The 17,692-nt window shown below is 31.9% G+C and overlaps 2 protein-coding genes across 3 annotated transcripts; one reads left to right on the top strand and one right to left on the bottom strand.

Annotated features, from left to right (window-relative positions):
* Positions 1-3,220: 3,220 nt before the first annotated feature.
* Positions 3,221-6,006, bottom strand: LOC114369175 (probable LRR receptor-like serine/threonine-protein kinase RKF3). Its single transcript, XM_028326367.1, has 2 exons — positions 5,060-6,006; positions 3,221-4,746 (listed from the first exon to the last, which is right to left on the bottom strand). Exons 1-2 carry the CDS (start codon positions 5,699-5,701, stop codon positions 3,499-3,501), a joined length of 1,890 nt encoding a protein of 629 aa, XP_028182168.1. The 5' UTR covers positions 5,702-6,006; the 3' UTR covers positions 3,221-3,498.
* A 6,780-nt stretch (positions 6,007-12,786) lies between these two features.
* LOC114372523 (receptor-like cytosolic serine/threonine-protein kinase RBK2) lies at positions 12,787-16,541 on the top strand. 2 transcript variants are annotated; one of them, XR_003658219.1, is made up of 7 exons: positions 12,787-13,926; positions 14,330-14,581; positions 14,683-14,837; positions 15,105-15,184; positions 15,274-15,405; positions 15,515-15,664; positions 16,193-16,541. XR_003658219.1 is itself a non-coding variant. In XM_028330121.1 (7 exons), exons 1-7 carry the CDS (start codon positions 13,572-13,574, stop codon positions 16,298-16,300), a joined length of 1,236 nt encoding a protein of 411 aa, XP_028185922.1. In that variant the 5' UTR covers positions 12,787-13,571; the 3' UTR covers positions 16,301-16,541. The 2 variants fall into 2 exon arrangements, 1 of the variants encoding a protein (XP_028185922.1); XM_028330121.1 differs by having other exon boundaries at positions 15,274-15,409.
* The last annotated feature ends 1,151 nt before the right edge of the window (positions 16,542-17,692 follow it).

Below are 17,692 nucleotides of genomic sequence, written 5' to 3'. Positions count from 1 at the left end.
AGTGATTTCTATTTTAAATCTACAATCGATTCTCACCTTCACTAGGTCAAAAGAAACAATATTATATTATTTAGAATAGATTACACTAACTGTCCTAAAGTTTTGTAAAATAAAAAGTGAATTACACTTTCTTCCTTGGAAATATATTTAAATTATATTGTTCCTCTCTCTTATTTTTAAAAACTACAGTCCAATCTTTTGAGAGATTAATAATGTCAATTTAATTTATTTTAATATGGGTGGACCTTTTTTTTGACAAATAATAAGAATGAACCTATCAAGGTTAAATGTTCTCTTTTTGTGACACTTTTAGTTCACTAAAGATAAAATCCAATCCAAGTGGTTTGCGTTTGATTTTAGCACTGTGGAAGATAAAAAAAAATTAAAAGAATAGTATGAGTATATTAAAAAATCTAAATCATATAATAAAAAACTAAAAATATAATTAAATCTGACATTTTCTTCCCATAGAATAAATTAATCTACATTCTAGCCCAATACTTTCTTTATTTTTCCTCCAAACTAGGCCAATCCTTCATGTACATATAAAAGAAACTTACTTAAGCCCAATGTGCAGCGCACGACTGGTTGTTGTTTCCTACGCCTTTAAGTTGTTTGGTTTATTCGTTTTTTTTCTTTGGAATGACTGATTCGAAATGTAAAATAATATTCCAGATTGATTAGAGACTTCGGATTCCAGAATGATAAACTCAAAAAATAAAAATATCATTCCGAAAAGGATGCAGGAATCAACTTAAAGGCACAATGACAAGGGAAGGGATATTTTCTTTTGTTTACATATAGGATAGGATTATATGACCCGGGTTTTATTCATGCTATGGCTAATTTTTTTTTTTGTTTAAAATTTAAATGTTGTTTATTCTTAAAATATGATGATATGTTTTTGTCTTAATTATTTTTTTAATTTTTATTTTCAACAAATATGATATATTTGTAGTCTTATAACTGAATAAAAGCACATTGATCTTATAACTTTTAAGGATCTCATAACAGATATGTATAATTATATTTTGAAATTAAATTATATAGGAATGGGTAATTTTTTTCCTTTATTTCTTTTTGTAAATAATTGAAATTTTAACATCACTTCAGTTTTTGTGCAGAAAATGTTAAAAGTTGATGAATTTATGATACTAAGTAAATAATTGGAAGAGAACAAACAAAGTAAAACCCAAGAAGCCATTCGCTAAGCGCGCATCCGGCGCTAAGCGCGATGCACAGGCTCGGTGGGCAACTCATGCTTAGCACGAGACATGCGTTGATCGCGAATACCGCCATACTCATTAAATGCGCAAGCATGATTAACACGAAGGTTGCGTGAAAACTAAATTGATCTGCGAAGGAGAGAAGAAGGAAAAAAAACACATAGAACATTCAAGAGAATACAATTTCTTATAGAAGACAAAGATTAGAAGAAGGAGAAACAAACATTAGAAGATATTCCTTCCCTATATTCCCTTACTCAATTACCCCCTTTACTAAATATTTTCTTTTTGCAATTATAAAGTCTCCTATGATAATGAAAGACTAAATCCCTTGGGAACTTAGCAACCAACCGTTGTTGATGTAATTTCTCTTCCTATCTATTATGAATGTTACTCTTGCATTATTTTTTCTTGTGTTTAATTTTATTGTTTATGGTTTGATCACCCTTTTGCATGATAAGTTTTAAGGGTAGCATTGGGAAGCGTTATTTTCTAATAGAACTGAAAAATCGTATCTAAATAACTTCATCACTAGGGATATGTTTGATTTTATTTAACTTGTTGTACATTTCTATTCTTAATGCAATTGAACTATTTTATCTCTGCAAAGAAATTTGTGAGAGAAGATAAATAAGTTAGGCTCTTTCACTTGAGTAATCTTGATTAGAATATATAAGTAGATGCAAGTGTAAAATTGGAATAAACATAATTAGAGAAAAATCATTAATATTATAAAGAGTAGTTATGATAGAATAAGTTTTCAACATTCTCATATTCTAAATTTAACTTCTATAATATTGACTTTTCTTATCTTTTCTATTTTCAATTAATTTACTTTTTTATTTATCTTTCTCTCTTGTTTATTTTAATTTAATTTTATGTCAATTTATTTTACTTTTTTCTTCACAAGATTTTAAACCAATTTAATTATTGCTTTAAAAATTATATATTTACCTACTTAAGTACAAACAAAGTATATGTGAATTCGATACTTAGATTTCCCTTTTAATTTTACTTGTGACAATTTGGATTATTTATGAATCATTTAACAGGATTCAAAATAAATAAAAATTAGAAAGGATTAATTCTAAAAATGAGCAAAACTAGATTTAAGCCAATTTTATTTAGAGAAACACTTGGGTGTACACTTATCCAACTTTTTATACCAAATAGCTCGATCTTTCATGAACAACCGTGAGTTGCATTTCTTTGCAGGTGAATGAACCGCATGCAGTCGTACTTGAATCTTTGGCTTTGAGTAAGGTGGTTAAATTTCAACCATCAGATTATCTCATTGGTACCTGGCTGTGGTAGAGCTCAAGTGGTGAGCTTGTAGTTCAAAATTCAAATCTGCATCCCAAGATCTAATTCCCAATTCCCTCACCAGCTTCTCCCACGACCGAAGGAGAAAAAAAAAAGCAATGAAGATCTCATTTGAAAAACAAAAAAAGTACTACTACATTACTTTAATAAATAAAAAATGATGCTCTTCGTCAGTTTCATATATTTCAATAATAAGGTATTTTGACCCTCTAGAATTTGGAAATTTGAGAATAAATTCGGCCACAACATTAGAGGTTTTGTACTTTTGTTATTGTCAATTATTCGAGAATAATACACCACCCCGTCAAAAAAAGGAAAAAGAGAATAATACACCTAAAAAGAGAATGCATGTATTATGCAAACCCTGTGCGTTTACAACCCAACTAACATTTAAGTTATCTGTACATTTGTCTGATATATTAATAACTGCCAACTCCTTTATGGTAATCATTGAAGTTCTGGCAAATAAAAGTCAAACCAATAAGCAGAAGCAACCTGGTTAACCCACAACACAAGGAAACATGTGCACTTTGCTTCTTTTTTGGCTTACGATCCATGCTTGTTTCACTCTTACAACATCTTTTCGGTATCCTCTAATGAGCCACTAAGTTGACAAAACCAATAGTACTCCTCTACTTCAACATTTAGTATTAAGTTGTGACACAAGGAGAGAGATATAAGGGCCAATGGAGCTCAGAGCTAAAAATAGCATCACTTCTTGCAAAAGAAGATTCTTAAAATGAATTGGAAAATTGCTTCTGATACAACAGTACTGTGACACTTAATTCAGCAAAACTTGATCATACTCTCTTGCTTGCCATCATATAAACTCTAGCAAGAATCAAAATTTGTACATCCAATTTGGATTTAGTAACGGAAAACACTACAAGAAAAAAACAGCATTCTATAAACTAAATGTACAAACAAATTACTTTCCTGACACTCAATCTCAATCTGTACTCAAAATCCTAGAGCTTGAGCTTCTTTCATCCCTAGAATTAGAAGATTGGCGATCACTTTCTATAGTATATGATCGATAACCCGTTGGACTAGAGAGCTGACCAGAGCCACTACTACTCACAGATCTCTCAATATCAAGCCTTCCAGCAACAAGAGGGATTGGCCTTTCAGGTATTGAAGGAACCGATTCATCAGTCTCCATCATTTTAACAACCTGATCCATTGTTGGCCTAGCATACAACTGCGGATGAGAACAAAGCACAGCAATCAACACATACTTCTCAAGAACATGTTCTGAACCCGATTGTGGCATGCCATCTTCAATAACATCCAAGGCCTTCCCCGTTCTAACCAACGACCAAGCCCAATCAGTCAAAGAAGAGGGTTGACCATCATTGTTCATCTGAAGAGCCTTCCTCCCACTCAAAAGCTCAAGAAGCACAACCCCAAAACTGAACACATCGCTTCTCTCTGTCAATTGTCCATACAAAGCATATTCAGGAGCAACATACCCCATTGTTCCAGCCACCCTTGTGCTCATATGTGTCATCCCCTCAGGGTTAAACTTGGCTAGTCCAAAATCCGCAACTTTAGCTTCAAACTTATCATCCAAAAGTATGTTACTTGCTTTAATATCTCTATGAATGATTGCAGGTTGAGCCCCATAATGCAAATAAGCCAACCCTCTAGCCGTGCCTAGAGCAATCTTCTGACGAATTGGCCAACTTAATTTCACACCATTAGAACCAAACAAATGGTCATGGAGACTCCCGTTTTTCACCATATCGCAAACAATAATCCTCTGGTAACCTTCCAAACGAGTAGTAACAGAACAATAGCCTCTTAAGGCAACAAGGTTAACATGTCTGACACTAGCAATAACCTCAACTTCGTGAGTGAAGCTTGCATCACCGGAAGCTGAACAATTCTTGAACCTCTTAAACGCAACCTCGCTTCCATCAGGAAGCAAGCCTTTGTACACATTCCCGTAACCACCTCTTCCAACTATGTTATCTCTGGAGAAATTCTTGGTTGCTTTCTTAATATCATCAAAAGTAAACCTGATTAAAGTAGTGCTCTGCTCCATGGAATCCAATCCAGAAACCAGACCGATTTCCGCTACACGAACGTCCTTGTCCCCCGCAACCTTGTCTTCCAGCTTGCAATAAACCCAAACCCCGAGAACAAGCAGTAACACGACCAAGACACCGACAACAGAAACAACAGCAATAACAACCTGGAGATATATAAGATTGGTTGGGTGTTTAAAAAAAAACAATAAAGGATGAAAATGTAATGTGTTTGATCTTACCTGCTCATAAAAATTATAAAATTAACAAAAGTGTTACTAACCAATATCTTTAGGAAATTGATTAAGGAACTAAAAAGAAAAAATACATTGTAAGGATCATAAGAAAGCTTTAAAAAAAGTTATAAATAATGTAATTTTAAACATTCCAATAAAAAAAATTCTCATATTTTTAGTTACTTAACCATCCTAAGGGTTGTTGTGGTTAAATTAACAAGAAAAAAAAACCAGCGATAACAACCTTTTTTCTCTTGGAGGAGGAGGAGGAGTTGTTGTTGTTGTTGGAGGAGAATTGAAGGGAGAACAAGCACTTGGCGGTGCCGGGGTCGGAGGGGCCGAAGCGGTTGGCGAAGGCGGCGGCGTAGATAGAAGCGTACTTGGTGCAGTCGGTGAGATTTCCGACGGAGTCTCCCAGTGGCGGGAGAGTGGAGAACGAAGTGGTGCAGAGGGCGCAAGGGGAGTTGTTCTCGAGCGACTGGTTGCAGTTGTTGCGCATGTTTTGTAGGGCGGATTGAGGGACTAAGGATTCGAAGTCTTGTTTGGTGGTGACGTTGTTGCAGCCTTGGGAGATCCAGGAGGTTTTGAAGCCGCAGGAGGTGGTGATGTTGTAGGTTTGGTCGAAGTTGTTAACGTAGGACTGGAAGTGGGTCCAGCATGTGTCGGAGGCGTTGAGGGGAGGGAGGAAGAAGCCGCTGCGGCGGAGGTAGTCGGACTGGACGAGGCGGAGGGCTTGGCTGATGACCTGGCAGCGGGAGGTGTCGAAGGATGTGGGTTTGGTTCTGCCCAGGATGGTGAAGTTCAGGGGACACGTGTCACATAGAGAAGAGTGAGAGAGACAGAGGAAGAAGAAGAAAAAGAGAAAAAGGTGGATGAGGGAACTCATGGGGGTTATGGAAATGAAACAGGAGTGAGTGGAGGGGTTGAAGAAGAAGGTTATTATTAATTGTTAGATTAACATGGGACGTAAGAGGTATTGGTATTTTGATATTTTTGACCATGGTAGATGAATGATTAAACTCATTTTCTTAGAACAGTAGTAGCAGATACGCAGAGAGGATGCTTCCTCGAACTAGATCAACTTTCTCGTTCTGGTGTGTGTAATAATAATACCCACAATCATGGATCACTCCTTCTTTTTCTCTCATCTGTATCTATCGCAATCCAATCTTCACCTACCCTTTTTCCTCATCTCTTTCAACTCTATTTTCAACATCTAGAAGCCACTAACCAAAATTTTAATTGGCTACTCCTCCTGCAACAAATATACACGCCACAAAATACTTCATGTTGTTTTTCTTACGTCATCTTTACGGGTTAATGATCTATAAATTTGTGGTGTGATGATTAAAAATGTGTATGCTTAATTAACAAATTATGAGGCAATTATTATCATTATATGACCAGTCGTACTAATTTAGAGCATGTAAGTTAAAGTGGCCTAATTTTTAATGTGTTCCAGTCGTATTCGTACTTGCCTGAATTTTCATAAGAAAAAATAGATTGACATAAAGAGATTTATTGATCTCTTAAGGAAATAGGCTTTCTATTGACACATTTTTCTTACACAAAGACATAATGTATAACAAGGTGGTCGCTAAAAATATATACAATTAAAATGATGAATATTGGTTAATTCAAAGTTGTCTTTTTTGTTCCTTTCCTCGTATGTCAAAGAATTTTTGCTTGAATTGAGACCGTTACATATAGGGTGAACTCAAACTCGATACAATCAAGACTTTAAATATGAGATGGGATCCGGTTTAACCCGATGTTTTAATTTATCAATATTCGCATTATGTATAATTAAATCATAAAATAAAAGAAGGATAGAACTTAAATTAAAGTATATTTTACTATAAATATTTTAATATAATTATAAATATAATATCATGCTATAAAAAATTCTATATTAAATAAAAAAGTTTATTATTAATAAACAATTGTTATAAAAATGTGTACTTTCTAAAAGACTGTAGGACACTAATAAGGTTTAGACAATATGAAACAAAACTCAAATTCGTTATAAAAAATGTATCAAGCCTAATTTCAAAATTAAAATCCATCTAAATTAATCTCATACTAGATTGGATTGGATTGAGTTCATACTAGATTGGATTGGATTGAGTTAGTAGACAAGTTAAATCTTACTTACATTGTGGGTAATTATTTCTAATAATAAATTCAACTGTTAAGTTGTGTTTTAATCGAGCATGATGAGATCGACTACACAACCTTAGTCGATTCCAAACTTGAATTCTTAAATGCATTATAGAGTAAACCTTCAGGTCAGTGTAACTTTAAAATGATATATAATCTTTCAATCTTTATCATAAGAACATTTTTAGTAACTAAAACTCAAGTTGAGCTTTAGGTTCACTAAAAAAAATGTTTATTTTTAATTTTTTTAAAACAAAAAAAAAACAACATTCATTAGAAAATATCACATATATTATCAAAAATTAAAGGCCCAATATATAGTTATCTTATTTAAAATAAAAATATTTTTTCTTAAAATTTATTTTAAATTTTACTTATTATTAAGCCGATCCTGTTTTGTGATAAAATTCAATTTAGGTTGTTAACCACTTTAAATAGGCCCTTTAGTTAGAGGTGGGTATTTTTCTACTGTAGAACTAAATTTTAAGTTCTTAAGTTAATTCTAAAGGTTCCACCATATTTTTTACTTCTATTTTCTCTTTCTCCTTTCTGATCAGTGCCTACTCCACTCGTTTGCTTTTTTTTTTTTTTTTATTTCTCTTTTCCCTGCCACACCCTTCTACCTCTCTTTCATTCCCCCTTCTTGTTGCCCACGCTGGCCACAAAACTCCACCGCACCACTCCAACTCCTTCGCACGTACTAGTGATTGGTTTAGATCTGCAACAACAGACAGGGCCATGGAGACCTTAAAGGCCAATGAAGCTTTTGCCCTAGGCCTACAAGGATTCCATTTTTTTTTTTACATTTTTAATATTTTTTGTCAATTTAAATTATTAAGTGATAAATTTTATTAAAATACAACCTATTATTTGTAAAAAAAATTATTAATAAAATCACCTAATCTTAAGTTATAAAAGTAATGATTATCATAAATCATTTAAATAAAATGTTAATTTTATTTTAAAAAGTTAAACAAAATTATTTTATATTTATTTTAGATTTAATCTCTCCTTTAACTAAAAAAATCTATTAAAATAAATATAAAATTTAAATTTAACCCGTCAGTGTATAGTTAATATATAAAAAAAGATATTTTAAAGAAAAATATTGATCATAAAATTACACATTTAATTAAATTTTCATTTTGTGTTAATATTTTATATACATAATTGGAAGGAATCATAAATACGAGACAAAAAGTAAAAAAAAAAAAAAAAAACCTTAATTGGTAGTGGTTCCAGATATTATTTGGAATAGTTTGACGAAGGAATGAATGAAGAACCGCGCGCATGAGTTTTTAACCTAAAATGTAGGTTCCATCCAATTATAGAAAAGAAAAAGTGAGGAATTTTTTTTTATATAAAGATAAAAAAAATATTTATACTATATCTATTTTTATTTAGGCTATTTATATTATTATTATTATTAATCTTTTTCTTTTATTTTTTACATAACTAAATAAAAGAAAACAAAAAAATATTTTTATTTCCTTTTATTTTCTCTCGCATCAAATCTTTTTAGAAACGAATTCATTTTCTACTATCTCTCTCCTTCCTTTCTTTTTCTTTTATTTTTTACATAACTAAATAAAAGAAAACAAAAAAAAAATTATTTCCTTTCATTTTCTCTCGCATCAAATCATTTTAAAAATGAATTCATTTTCTACTATCTCTCTCCTTCCTTTCTTTTGTTTTGACTTTCTTCCTTAAACTAGTTATATATACCCAAAACTTGAATTGACATAAGACGTGAGTTCGAAGTTGCAAAGTCACGGTATTCTTTTTAAATTTTATTTATCAGCTGGATCTTCCCAAATCTATCACATATTTGATTAAAGTAAGATAATAAGAATCTCCCACACGTGGTTGTCAGTATTAGAATAGATTTATATATATTGATGCGCTAAGTGAAGACTTCATTGTGCAAAGTCTCATAATGTGCAAGCGTGCCACCCGCATTCAGATCAAGATAAAATAAATAAATTTAATTATTGATGTATTCTCTATAGTTTACAAACTTATTTCTTTTCATTTATATAATTAATAATTAGATTTTTTGTATATGAAGTTTAATAAGTAAATATTTTAGTTTATATTTTAATTCTAAAAAAAGAAATTGGTCTTAAATTTTAATTAAAGAATTTTAACGGTACATACTTTCTAAAAATTAAAACATACAAAATTTACTTATTAACTATAGATATTAAAAGAGATAAGTTTGGAAATTATAGGAATTAAATAAGTAATTAAATTAAAAAAATAATTGAATTTAGGTCTAAGTTTTATGAAATCTGCACATTCCAAAGGATATTATTAGATATTTAAAATATTTACTTTAAGAATAATATGAAACTGATAATATGAGTTGTATCTGTGCATGTAAAATACAATTCCAAATCTTATGTTATATATATGCATGTAAAATACCATTCCAAATTAATGAAAAATTTATATAACTGGTAAGGCTACATACAGGTTGAGATTGGTCAAATTTGAGATGGAAAATTGCCTGTCATAATTAATTGAACTTAAATTGGGTTAGATTGGTATTATCACACGCACGGGAAGCAAATCCATTGACTTGCAATGTAAAAGGCCCACGGCCCAAAATCATGCACATGACTCAAGCCTACCATCTTCTATTGGACACTTAGAAAGTCATAAACACAATATATATATATAAAAAGAAACAAAGTCATTCTAGGCAGTATGTTGGACTCTTGTCTTTTGCTGGCAATAAAGTATTGCCATAGTCAAACGTTATCAAATTAATTTCTCGAGAAAATAAAGTATCGGTCAAGAAATGTTTTATCTCCCCAGTCCCCAAATGTGTTGATCTATTTACATGATTAGATTGAATTCAATATATAAAATATTTAATATATATGATATGTTGAACTAATCTTATTTATTTTTAATTGGTTTTGTTTGAATGGATCAAATTGATGTGACTCTTGATCACTCGTGTAATTGATTCTTCATTAATAATGGATAAAAAAAATTAATGTTGTTCACCCAATGCTGTGCAAGGAGCTACATTTGAAGTGTTTCACACTGAAGTGAGAAAATGAAAGTAACATAAAGGAGTCGGTGCAATAGCAAAATCCTGGGACTATTGTAAATTCTCTTTTGGGTGAGACCCTGAGAAACGCCAACCAGAACCAAGTCAATTTGGACACTGCTTAAACCTTAATCAGGAGTACGAAATAGACTCTCTCATTCATCTAAAAGATAAAAAACTGATACTTAGAAGATGGAAATACATAAAAATTATTTAATACGGGGGAATGATGAGCGTGGACCCTAGTAGATGATTTGCTGGAGAAGAATGTTGAGTAATAATAAGAGGATATTGAGTGTTGTAGTTCAGTTTCTTGGCTTTGTGTTAATTACGCTGAAATGATAGCGAATCGAGTATAATATACTATACTCTGCCGGAATCGGTAGGACGTTACGTTGTTTCGAGATTACATTTACATGAGCAAGCAAGTGACAATTGATTAGGAGATCCATTTATTTAATTAATTAATTAGCATCTTACTTAATTAGTGGGGGTTATAGTTTGTGTTTTTATTGGACAAAAAGAAAAATGGCAAACCTCTGTCTTGGCTTCTCTTAAATAATAAATGCAAAGCATAAACCTAGCAGTAGAAGACTTGTTCAGGTCCTGTCCATAATGTACGATAATTATTATGTGGGCACACATGTAACTAATTTCTTCTTTTTAATAATATAAAACAAAATAAAAACCTAGTTCTAGAAAAGTTCTATAGAACATTTTATTTTTATAAAGTTATTTGGATGAAACAGAATGGAATCTGAGAGAGTGTGGTGTATTTCATGTCAATCAGGATTGGTAGGGTTTTCTTCTTTTTGCTAAATAGATCGTTTGGATATATCTTCTTCGCAGCCACGCTGATATTACATGCTAGTAGTTTATAGTTTATTGATAACATAAGAGTAACCCACAAACATTAGAATCTCAATTAATCTCCTCCCGTTTTTTCTGTAACATATTTATTAAACAAAATTTTCTTTTAATTTTTTCAAACACGCTGTTACATAGTTCACTCACCGAGTGGAGTATGTGATTTTTGTATTATAACATACAGTTTCATCATTCAACAAAAAAACATAGTTTCATCCTCTCAAAAACATAAAAAATTATATTATTATTATTATTATTATTATTATTTATTATATATTAATAAAAGAGTGATCATATTCATTGCAGCATCTCCAATGCACTTGTTTAAAAATTAACTTTAGATTCTTAAATGGGTTTAAAATGGCCCTTATAATATCACATCACGTTGAAGCAACACTTACATTTTGTTCCAACGATGCAATCATAAAGTAACTCATTTTTTATAATTTTATTTTCACTTAACTTTGTTCCACCATTAAAATATAAATATTTTAAGTAATAAGTTAATTTTTTATGCAAAAGTCACTGTTTCCTATATAATAAATAATGCTTAAATTTAAGCATTTCACCTTGCAAATTATATCAACCTCAATAATATTGATAAGGAATAATTCTTTGGTTTAAACGACTCCGTTGGATGTTAAGTTAAATTGATTTTATTCATGCATGTGCATAGTGATGTAAACAAAATTTGTATTGTGGTTAAAAGAAAATCAACACCTATAAATTTACATTAGGTTTCATTGCATTCTCCTGCACCCTTTACATATTACAGTTTTTATTTTCTTACTTATAGAGAAGTTTATCTAATAACTACTAAGAGCTTTTATTACTTTTTTTTCCTTTTCTTTTTCTTTTCATATCTCTTTCCCCGTGTATATATTCTAAGGGTGTAAAAATTCTTTTTAATTTGCAAGCAGAATTTTTCGTACTTCAATATTTACGTACACCTACCATAGACTCTTCCTCTATCTCTTTTATTTATCTCTTTCTTCTCACGAAGGATGCGTAGACCTTTTAAGTACTATAGTCTATATATTGCCCAAAAACAAGTGCTTCGGATAAAACATTGCAAATATAAGATTTTTGTTTTTGTTTTTTGTAAAATTCTAGCAATATGAGAAAGTCAAATATACTGGAATCTATAACTTTTACGTAAATATTAATGCAATTATCTGATTAGATGAGTTTATAATACTCTATAATCCATATCCTAACTCTAAATCCCAACTTGTCTGGCCAATAAAGTCAAGTTTGAGGTTGGTTTGCTATGCAATAAAATAAACACCATTCTGTCAAAAAAAAAAAAAAACTAAATAAACACCATTTTGCACGTGCCGTATCCTAGAAGAGACCAAGGAGTGCGCACACAACATAGGCGTCTCTGACTCTCTGACCAACGACGCTGCCGTGACAAGGATAAGGACGATGTTTTTTTTTTTTAATAATCACCTTCTCATATCATTGATATAATATTGTTCGATAATGAAAATAATAAAACACTTTTTAATATTGTTTTCAAACTAAAAAGTTTAAATAAAAAGCATAAAAAATCATTTTGGCATGGGTAAAGCCATCTTTTCTTTGCCACCTCTTCAGTCTTCCTCAACAATCCAAACCCCAAATAGCATAATCATAATCCTCAACCTCAGTTTTCATTTCTTATTTAGTACGGCGCCCACTGAAATTTTACAACGTATAAAATATTAATTATTTATAGCCATAAAATCTACATAACTAAAATAACACTCCAAAATATTATTTAATTAACTACCATCTATTATTTTTTCAGTCCGAAAAATATTCACTATTTTTTTTAATATGCTAAGAAACATTATGACAAGTAGCGGGACAACATTGAAAAGGACAATGATGGTTGTTTTGTTGAAGCGGGGAGGCCAAGTAAAACAACCTCTTATGCTTGCGTCTCTGTTCTCTCCTCTCCACTGTCTTTTCCTCTGCTTTCCTCTGTTTTTCTCTGTTCCATCTTTGAGTTGAAAACGATATTATCAGATATTTCTCTCCGTGTTACTCAGCAACACAACTTTTGTTTTACTCTTCCCCTTTGATTGAATTGTATCATCAAAGTTTCTGTGCTTATCACTTTGAGAGTTTCATAGACGCTGTATCGCTATATGGATGCTGAGTACTCTTTCTTCTGTTTCTGATACGTGTGTTTTGGGTCTCTTCAAATTTTGGTTTTCTCTGTCACTTTGGCTTATCCCTCGGGCTTCTTGGATTCTTACCCTTCAGGAAGCTTTTCCTTGTCTTTCCCTTTTTTCACCTAATTGATTTTTTTTAAGGTAGAAATTCCGAATTCCAATATTTCATTTCTAGGATACAATTGTTTTGGGCAATGTCCTTCAATTTAATATTTTTCAATCCACTCTTATTCTCCTTGCTTTGGTTACCTGGATATTCCTAACTAGGCTAATTTTATGTTTCATGTGTTGCTCTTAATTTAACACCTTTTAATTTATATTTACTTGGTAGAAGAAGAAAAAAAAAAGGAAAGAAATATTTTGTTACCAGAGAAAGAAAAAAAAAATCCATTTTTGTCTTCCTTAAGTTATCCTTCACCATGAAATTTCTCACTTTCCCGGTGGATTTGTGATATCTGTTCTTTTACTTGAGGGTTTCTGTGTTTGCGGGTCACAAGAAAAAAAAAATGAAGGAAAAGTTGGATTCCCCAGTTACAGTGCTTGAGGACTATTTCAGGAGCTCAGATTCAGAATCAAGTTCTTCCAAAGAGCCTTCAGCGGATTCTGAGTCTCAAGAGCTTTCAAAACCTGCTTCTAGGTGGCATTCATTTATTCAATTGTTGAGGAGCGGATCGAAGAAACAGATGAACAACACATTGCATCCTCTCAGTGTTCTCAAGCTCTCCAAAAGAATGAGCACTAGCATGAGGGAGTCCATTCTCCCAATTTGTCTCTTAGATGCAACTGCTTCCCCTTGCAGGTCACCTTGGAAGATCTTTACTCATCATGAGATTCAGGTTGCAACCAATTCTTTTAGCCAAGGTATGCAGAGAGCCTCAGAATTAGATTTCTCATTAAGGAACATTGAATTACTTTGCTTGGTCTAAATTTTGAGTTTAATTTGTATGCAGCTCTCAACTAAATAGAAATCATGATGACTTTTAAGTTGGCTATTACAAAAATCAGAAATCTTACCATGATAGTCTTTAATTATAGACTCACAGTATGTTTGGTTTTGAGTTAGTTTTGGGAAAATTGTGTCAAATTTCCATATAACATTGAAGCAACCTCATATAACTTTCAGCATTCCTTTTTATTTTTATTTTCTTACATGCATTGTGTTTTCAAAGCGAAACCAAACAAACTATTAGATGACGGTGTAAAAAGGTTATATATTGCGAGTGTATTTAAATTAAATTCTTAAACGTTAAGTTGGTGGGTGCAGAAAATTTGATTGGGAAGGGTGGTTATGCTGAAGTTTACAAAGGGTGTTTGCCAAATCGTCAATTAGTGGCAATTAAACGTTTAACAAGAGGAACAGCTGATGAAATCATAGGGGATTTCTTATCAGAACTTGGCGTAATGGCGCATGTAAACCATACAAATACTGCTAAGCTGGTTGGTTATGGAGTGGATGGTGGAATGTATCTGGTTCTTGAATTGTCTGAAAAAGGGAGCCTTGCTTCAGTTCTTTATGGTAATGGTTAATGGCTTGCTAAATTTTTTTCCTTTTTATTATTTATTGAGCCAATTGTTAGTGTTTTGTTCAAAATTTTCATTTCTTTGATTCCACATTAGGTTCGAAGGAAAAACTACCGTGGTGTATTAGACACAAAATTGCATTAGGAACAGCAAAGGGTATATTATATCTTCACGAGGGATGTCAAAGAAGAATTATCCACAGGGATATAAAAGCTGCCAATATATTGCTCACGAAGGACTTTGAACCTCAGGTATGATGAATGAATACATTGGATTCCCTTCTATAAGTCTGATTCCATAATTATCACCACAGATTCCTTATGTTTTTCGCACTTTGTATTTACCCCATAGACAAACAATTTTTGGAAGATTCTTCATTTTGTGATGGACGAAACTTCCCTTATTTCAGTCACATCATTAACTCCTCTAGTCCCCTCATTTTTAAAATGCACTATTTGTACGTAAGTGGACTTGGATATTTTAGTCATGAATTGTAACGTTGCGAATTTTTTTTGCAGATTTGTGATTTCGGGCTAGCAAAATGGCTACCAGAAAATTGGACTCATCACACCGTTTCAAAATTTGAAGGAACTTTCGGGTTTGTGTCCTTCTGAATTAGTTTCCGTTAAAACTTTTTGTGGTTTCCTATTAAGTATTAACTATGGTTTCATTTTATGACTGCCACAGTTACCTAGCTCCTGAATACTTGCTGCATGGCATAGTAGACGAGAAAACGGACGTATTTGCATTTGGTGTATTGCTATTAGAATTAGTGAGTGGGCGAAGAGCACTTGATTATTCACAGCAAAGCCTTGTGTTGTGGGTATAGTATCTTAATACATTTACACGCAAATTTCATCCTAGTGCCTATGGCTTAAATCTTGTCACACTACATTTTTTAACTTTTTTTCTCCCAACAAAATTTCAGGCAAAACCATTGCTGAAAAAAAATGATATTATGGAGCTGGTTGATCCTTCACTAGCAGGTGATTTCGACTCTAGGCAAATGAATCTTATGCTCTTGGCTGCTTCACTATGCATACAACAGTCTTCAATTCGTCGTCCCTCTATAAGACAGGCACGTTCTACATTTTTTTTTTCCAAAATTTCAACTTGGATTTTTTTTCTGTCGTGAATTAGGGATTCCTGAATTAGAGATTACAGGTATCCCCCAATCTGATCAGAAACTAATCTTGTTTTCTTGTTAAATAGATCGTTTATATTCATGTGAACACTAAAAATTATATTTTTTAATTCAACTATTTGTTTATAAAACAACACTAAATTAAAGTTAATAGTAAGATTAGAAATCAAATAACTGACTATACAATATTTATTAATTAAATTGAGGTTCACTCTTAGATGTGAATATGTAACCCTAATAAGGAATGAGGTGTGGTTGTTTATGAAATATAATGTTGTCTAGTACTCATATCTTCCATATGTATTGTGGTCCACTTTTCTAGTGGCAGAAAATATGCGACTCAACTGTCTCAACCCACTAACCGTTCTGTCTCTGTGTACCTTAATGTGTTATGACAAAGTCCATTATGAAGCATGTGACTATGACAAACACCATTATTAAGCATGTGACCCTTTGGTGCAGGTTGTACAGCTTCTGAATGGGAACCTTAGCTGCTTCAAGGGCATGAAGAAAACTCGAATGCCATTCTTCAGAAGAGTGTTCAGGGAAGAACTACATGATTCTGATTAGTTTGAAAGGAACAGGAGGCACATGATCACTGAATGGTGAAGGTGATCCCTTCTTTCTGGGGGGAGTTTCAGCAGCTAGAAATTGCCTCATCAAACTGAAAATTTTGCACTTTGTTGAGCCCAAAATATGAAGCATTTTAAACTATTCAACTTTTGTACATAATAGTTTTTCTTTTATATATATATAAAATGTTAATTGTTAGATTTTTGTGGGACAGATCAAACTTATCACTTTTCTCTCATTCCTTCTTTTCTTTCTTATTCACCAAACCAACTTTATATATACTTAAAGTCAAATAATTAGTTAGTAGCAAGGAGTAAACTTTGTATTACTCACAACAACGCATCTAATTTCTCGTTCCCTCCTAATATGATCTACCTAAATTTTATAAAGAAAAAACATACCTTCTTTCCCCTTTCTCTCTCCCTTACTTTGCATAATCACAAATGTTTTTTTTAGGCGAAAAAAGGTCTTACGTGGAAAGCACAAAAATGAAAGCCACTAGAGACTTGTGCATAAAAAATTATGTTTTAAGATTTGATATCTTACTTGGAAGCAGATAATTGCAAATATTTGCTTTGTGTTACACACAAGTGCAAGTGCATGTGTGTGTGTTAATGCATTGAGGGAGCACAATTCAATTAAATGGTCATATCACAATTCACAAATATGATTGCGTTTTTAACATTTTTTTTCATTATTTATCAAAATACACACCGCTAGGCGAGTGGCTAATCAAAATAAGAAACTGAAATTGAGTAATCTTATCTATATACACATATTTTTGTCGTAATTTTATAATTTTTGTAATATATTTATAATTGATTTTACTTTATTTTTATGAGCATTTTCAATTCATTTTATCCATTCATATTAATACTAAACGTTCTTAAAAAAATATAATGATTATTGTAATTAAATAATTATAGAAATTTCCTAACATGAAAAGAAACCAAATGTGTTTAAAAACTAAAAATATTGTAAACAGAAGTTTTTTATATTTAGAAATAAAGAAAAAAGAATCGAGCATCGCTAAAACAGGATATTAGTTCTAAAATAACCAGATTTTTAAAATAAAAGTAAAATGACAAAACAAAAGAAAGAACAGAAATGGAGATAGTAGTATAAATTTGACCATGTAAATACCCAACAACCAACCTAAGTATTATATTTGGACCCGGTTCAAGATCAAAAAGTGCTGAGGACAGGATCGAATGTCCATTGTGCAAGGTGGTTGTAGGATTGAAACAGAAAATCATATGGATCCACCAGCACGTGTGGCTGGTAGGATTGGTCGGTCCAGATATTATATCTTCTTCTTCTTTTTTCTTAATAAAAAATATATTTAAATTCATCAACTGAAAACTAGAACCTAAATCCTAATTAATAATG

The sequence above is a fragment of the Glycine soja genome, chromosome 10 (genome assembly GCF_004193775.1).
Source record: "Glycine soja cultivar W05 chromosome 10, ASM419377v2, whole genome shotgun sequence".
NCBI classification, from domain to species: Eukaryota; Viridiplantae; Streptophyta; class Magnoliopsida; order Fabales; family Fabaceae; genus Glycine; species Glycine soja.
The sequence above is the reverse complement of the archived record's forward strand: the minus strand, read 5'-3'. Positions and strand labels throughout refer to the sequence as shown.

Coding starts and splice junctions, on each gene's coding strand:
- LOC114372523 (XM_028330121.1), top strand. CDS start 13,572: ATGAAGGAAAAGTTGGATTCCCCAGTTACAGTGCTTGAGGACTATTTC. Junction 15,185..15,273: donor AAATTTGAAGGAACTTTCGG/GTTTGTGTCCTT, acceptor TGACTGCCACAG/TTACCTAGCTCCTGAATACT. Junction 15,410..15,514: donor AGCAAAGCCTTGTGTTGTGG/GTATAGTATCTT, acceptor ACAAAATTTCAG/GCAAAACCATTGCTGAAAAA.
- LOC114369175 (XM_028326367.1), bottom strand. CDS start 5,701: ATGAGTTCCCTCATCCACCTTTTTCTCTTTTTCTTCTTCTTCCTCTGT. Junction 4,747..5,059: donor CCTCCTCCAAGAGAAAAAAG/GTTGTTATCGCT, acceptor ATATATCTCCAG/GTTGTTATTGCTGTTGTTTC.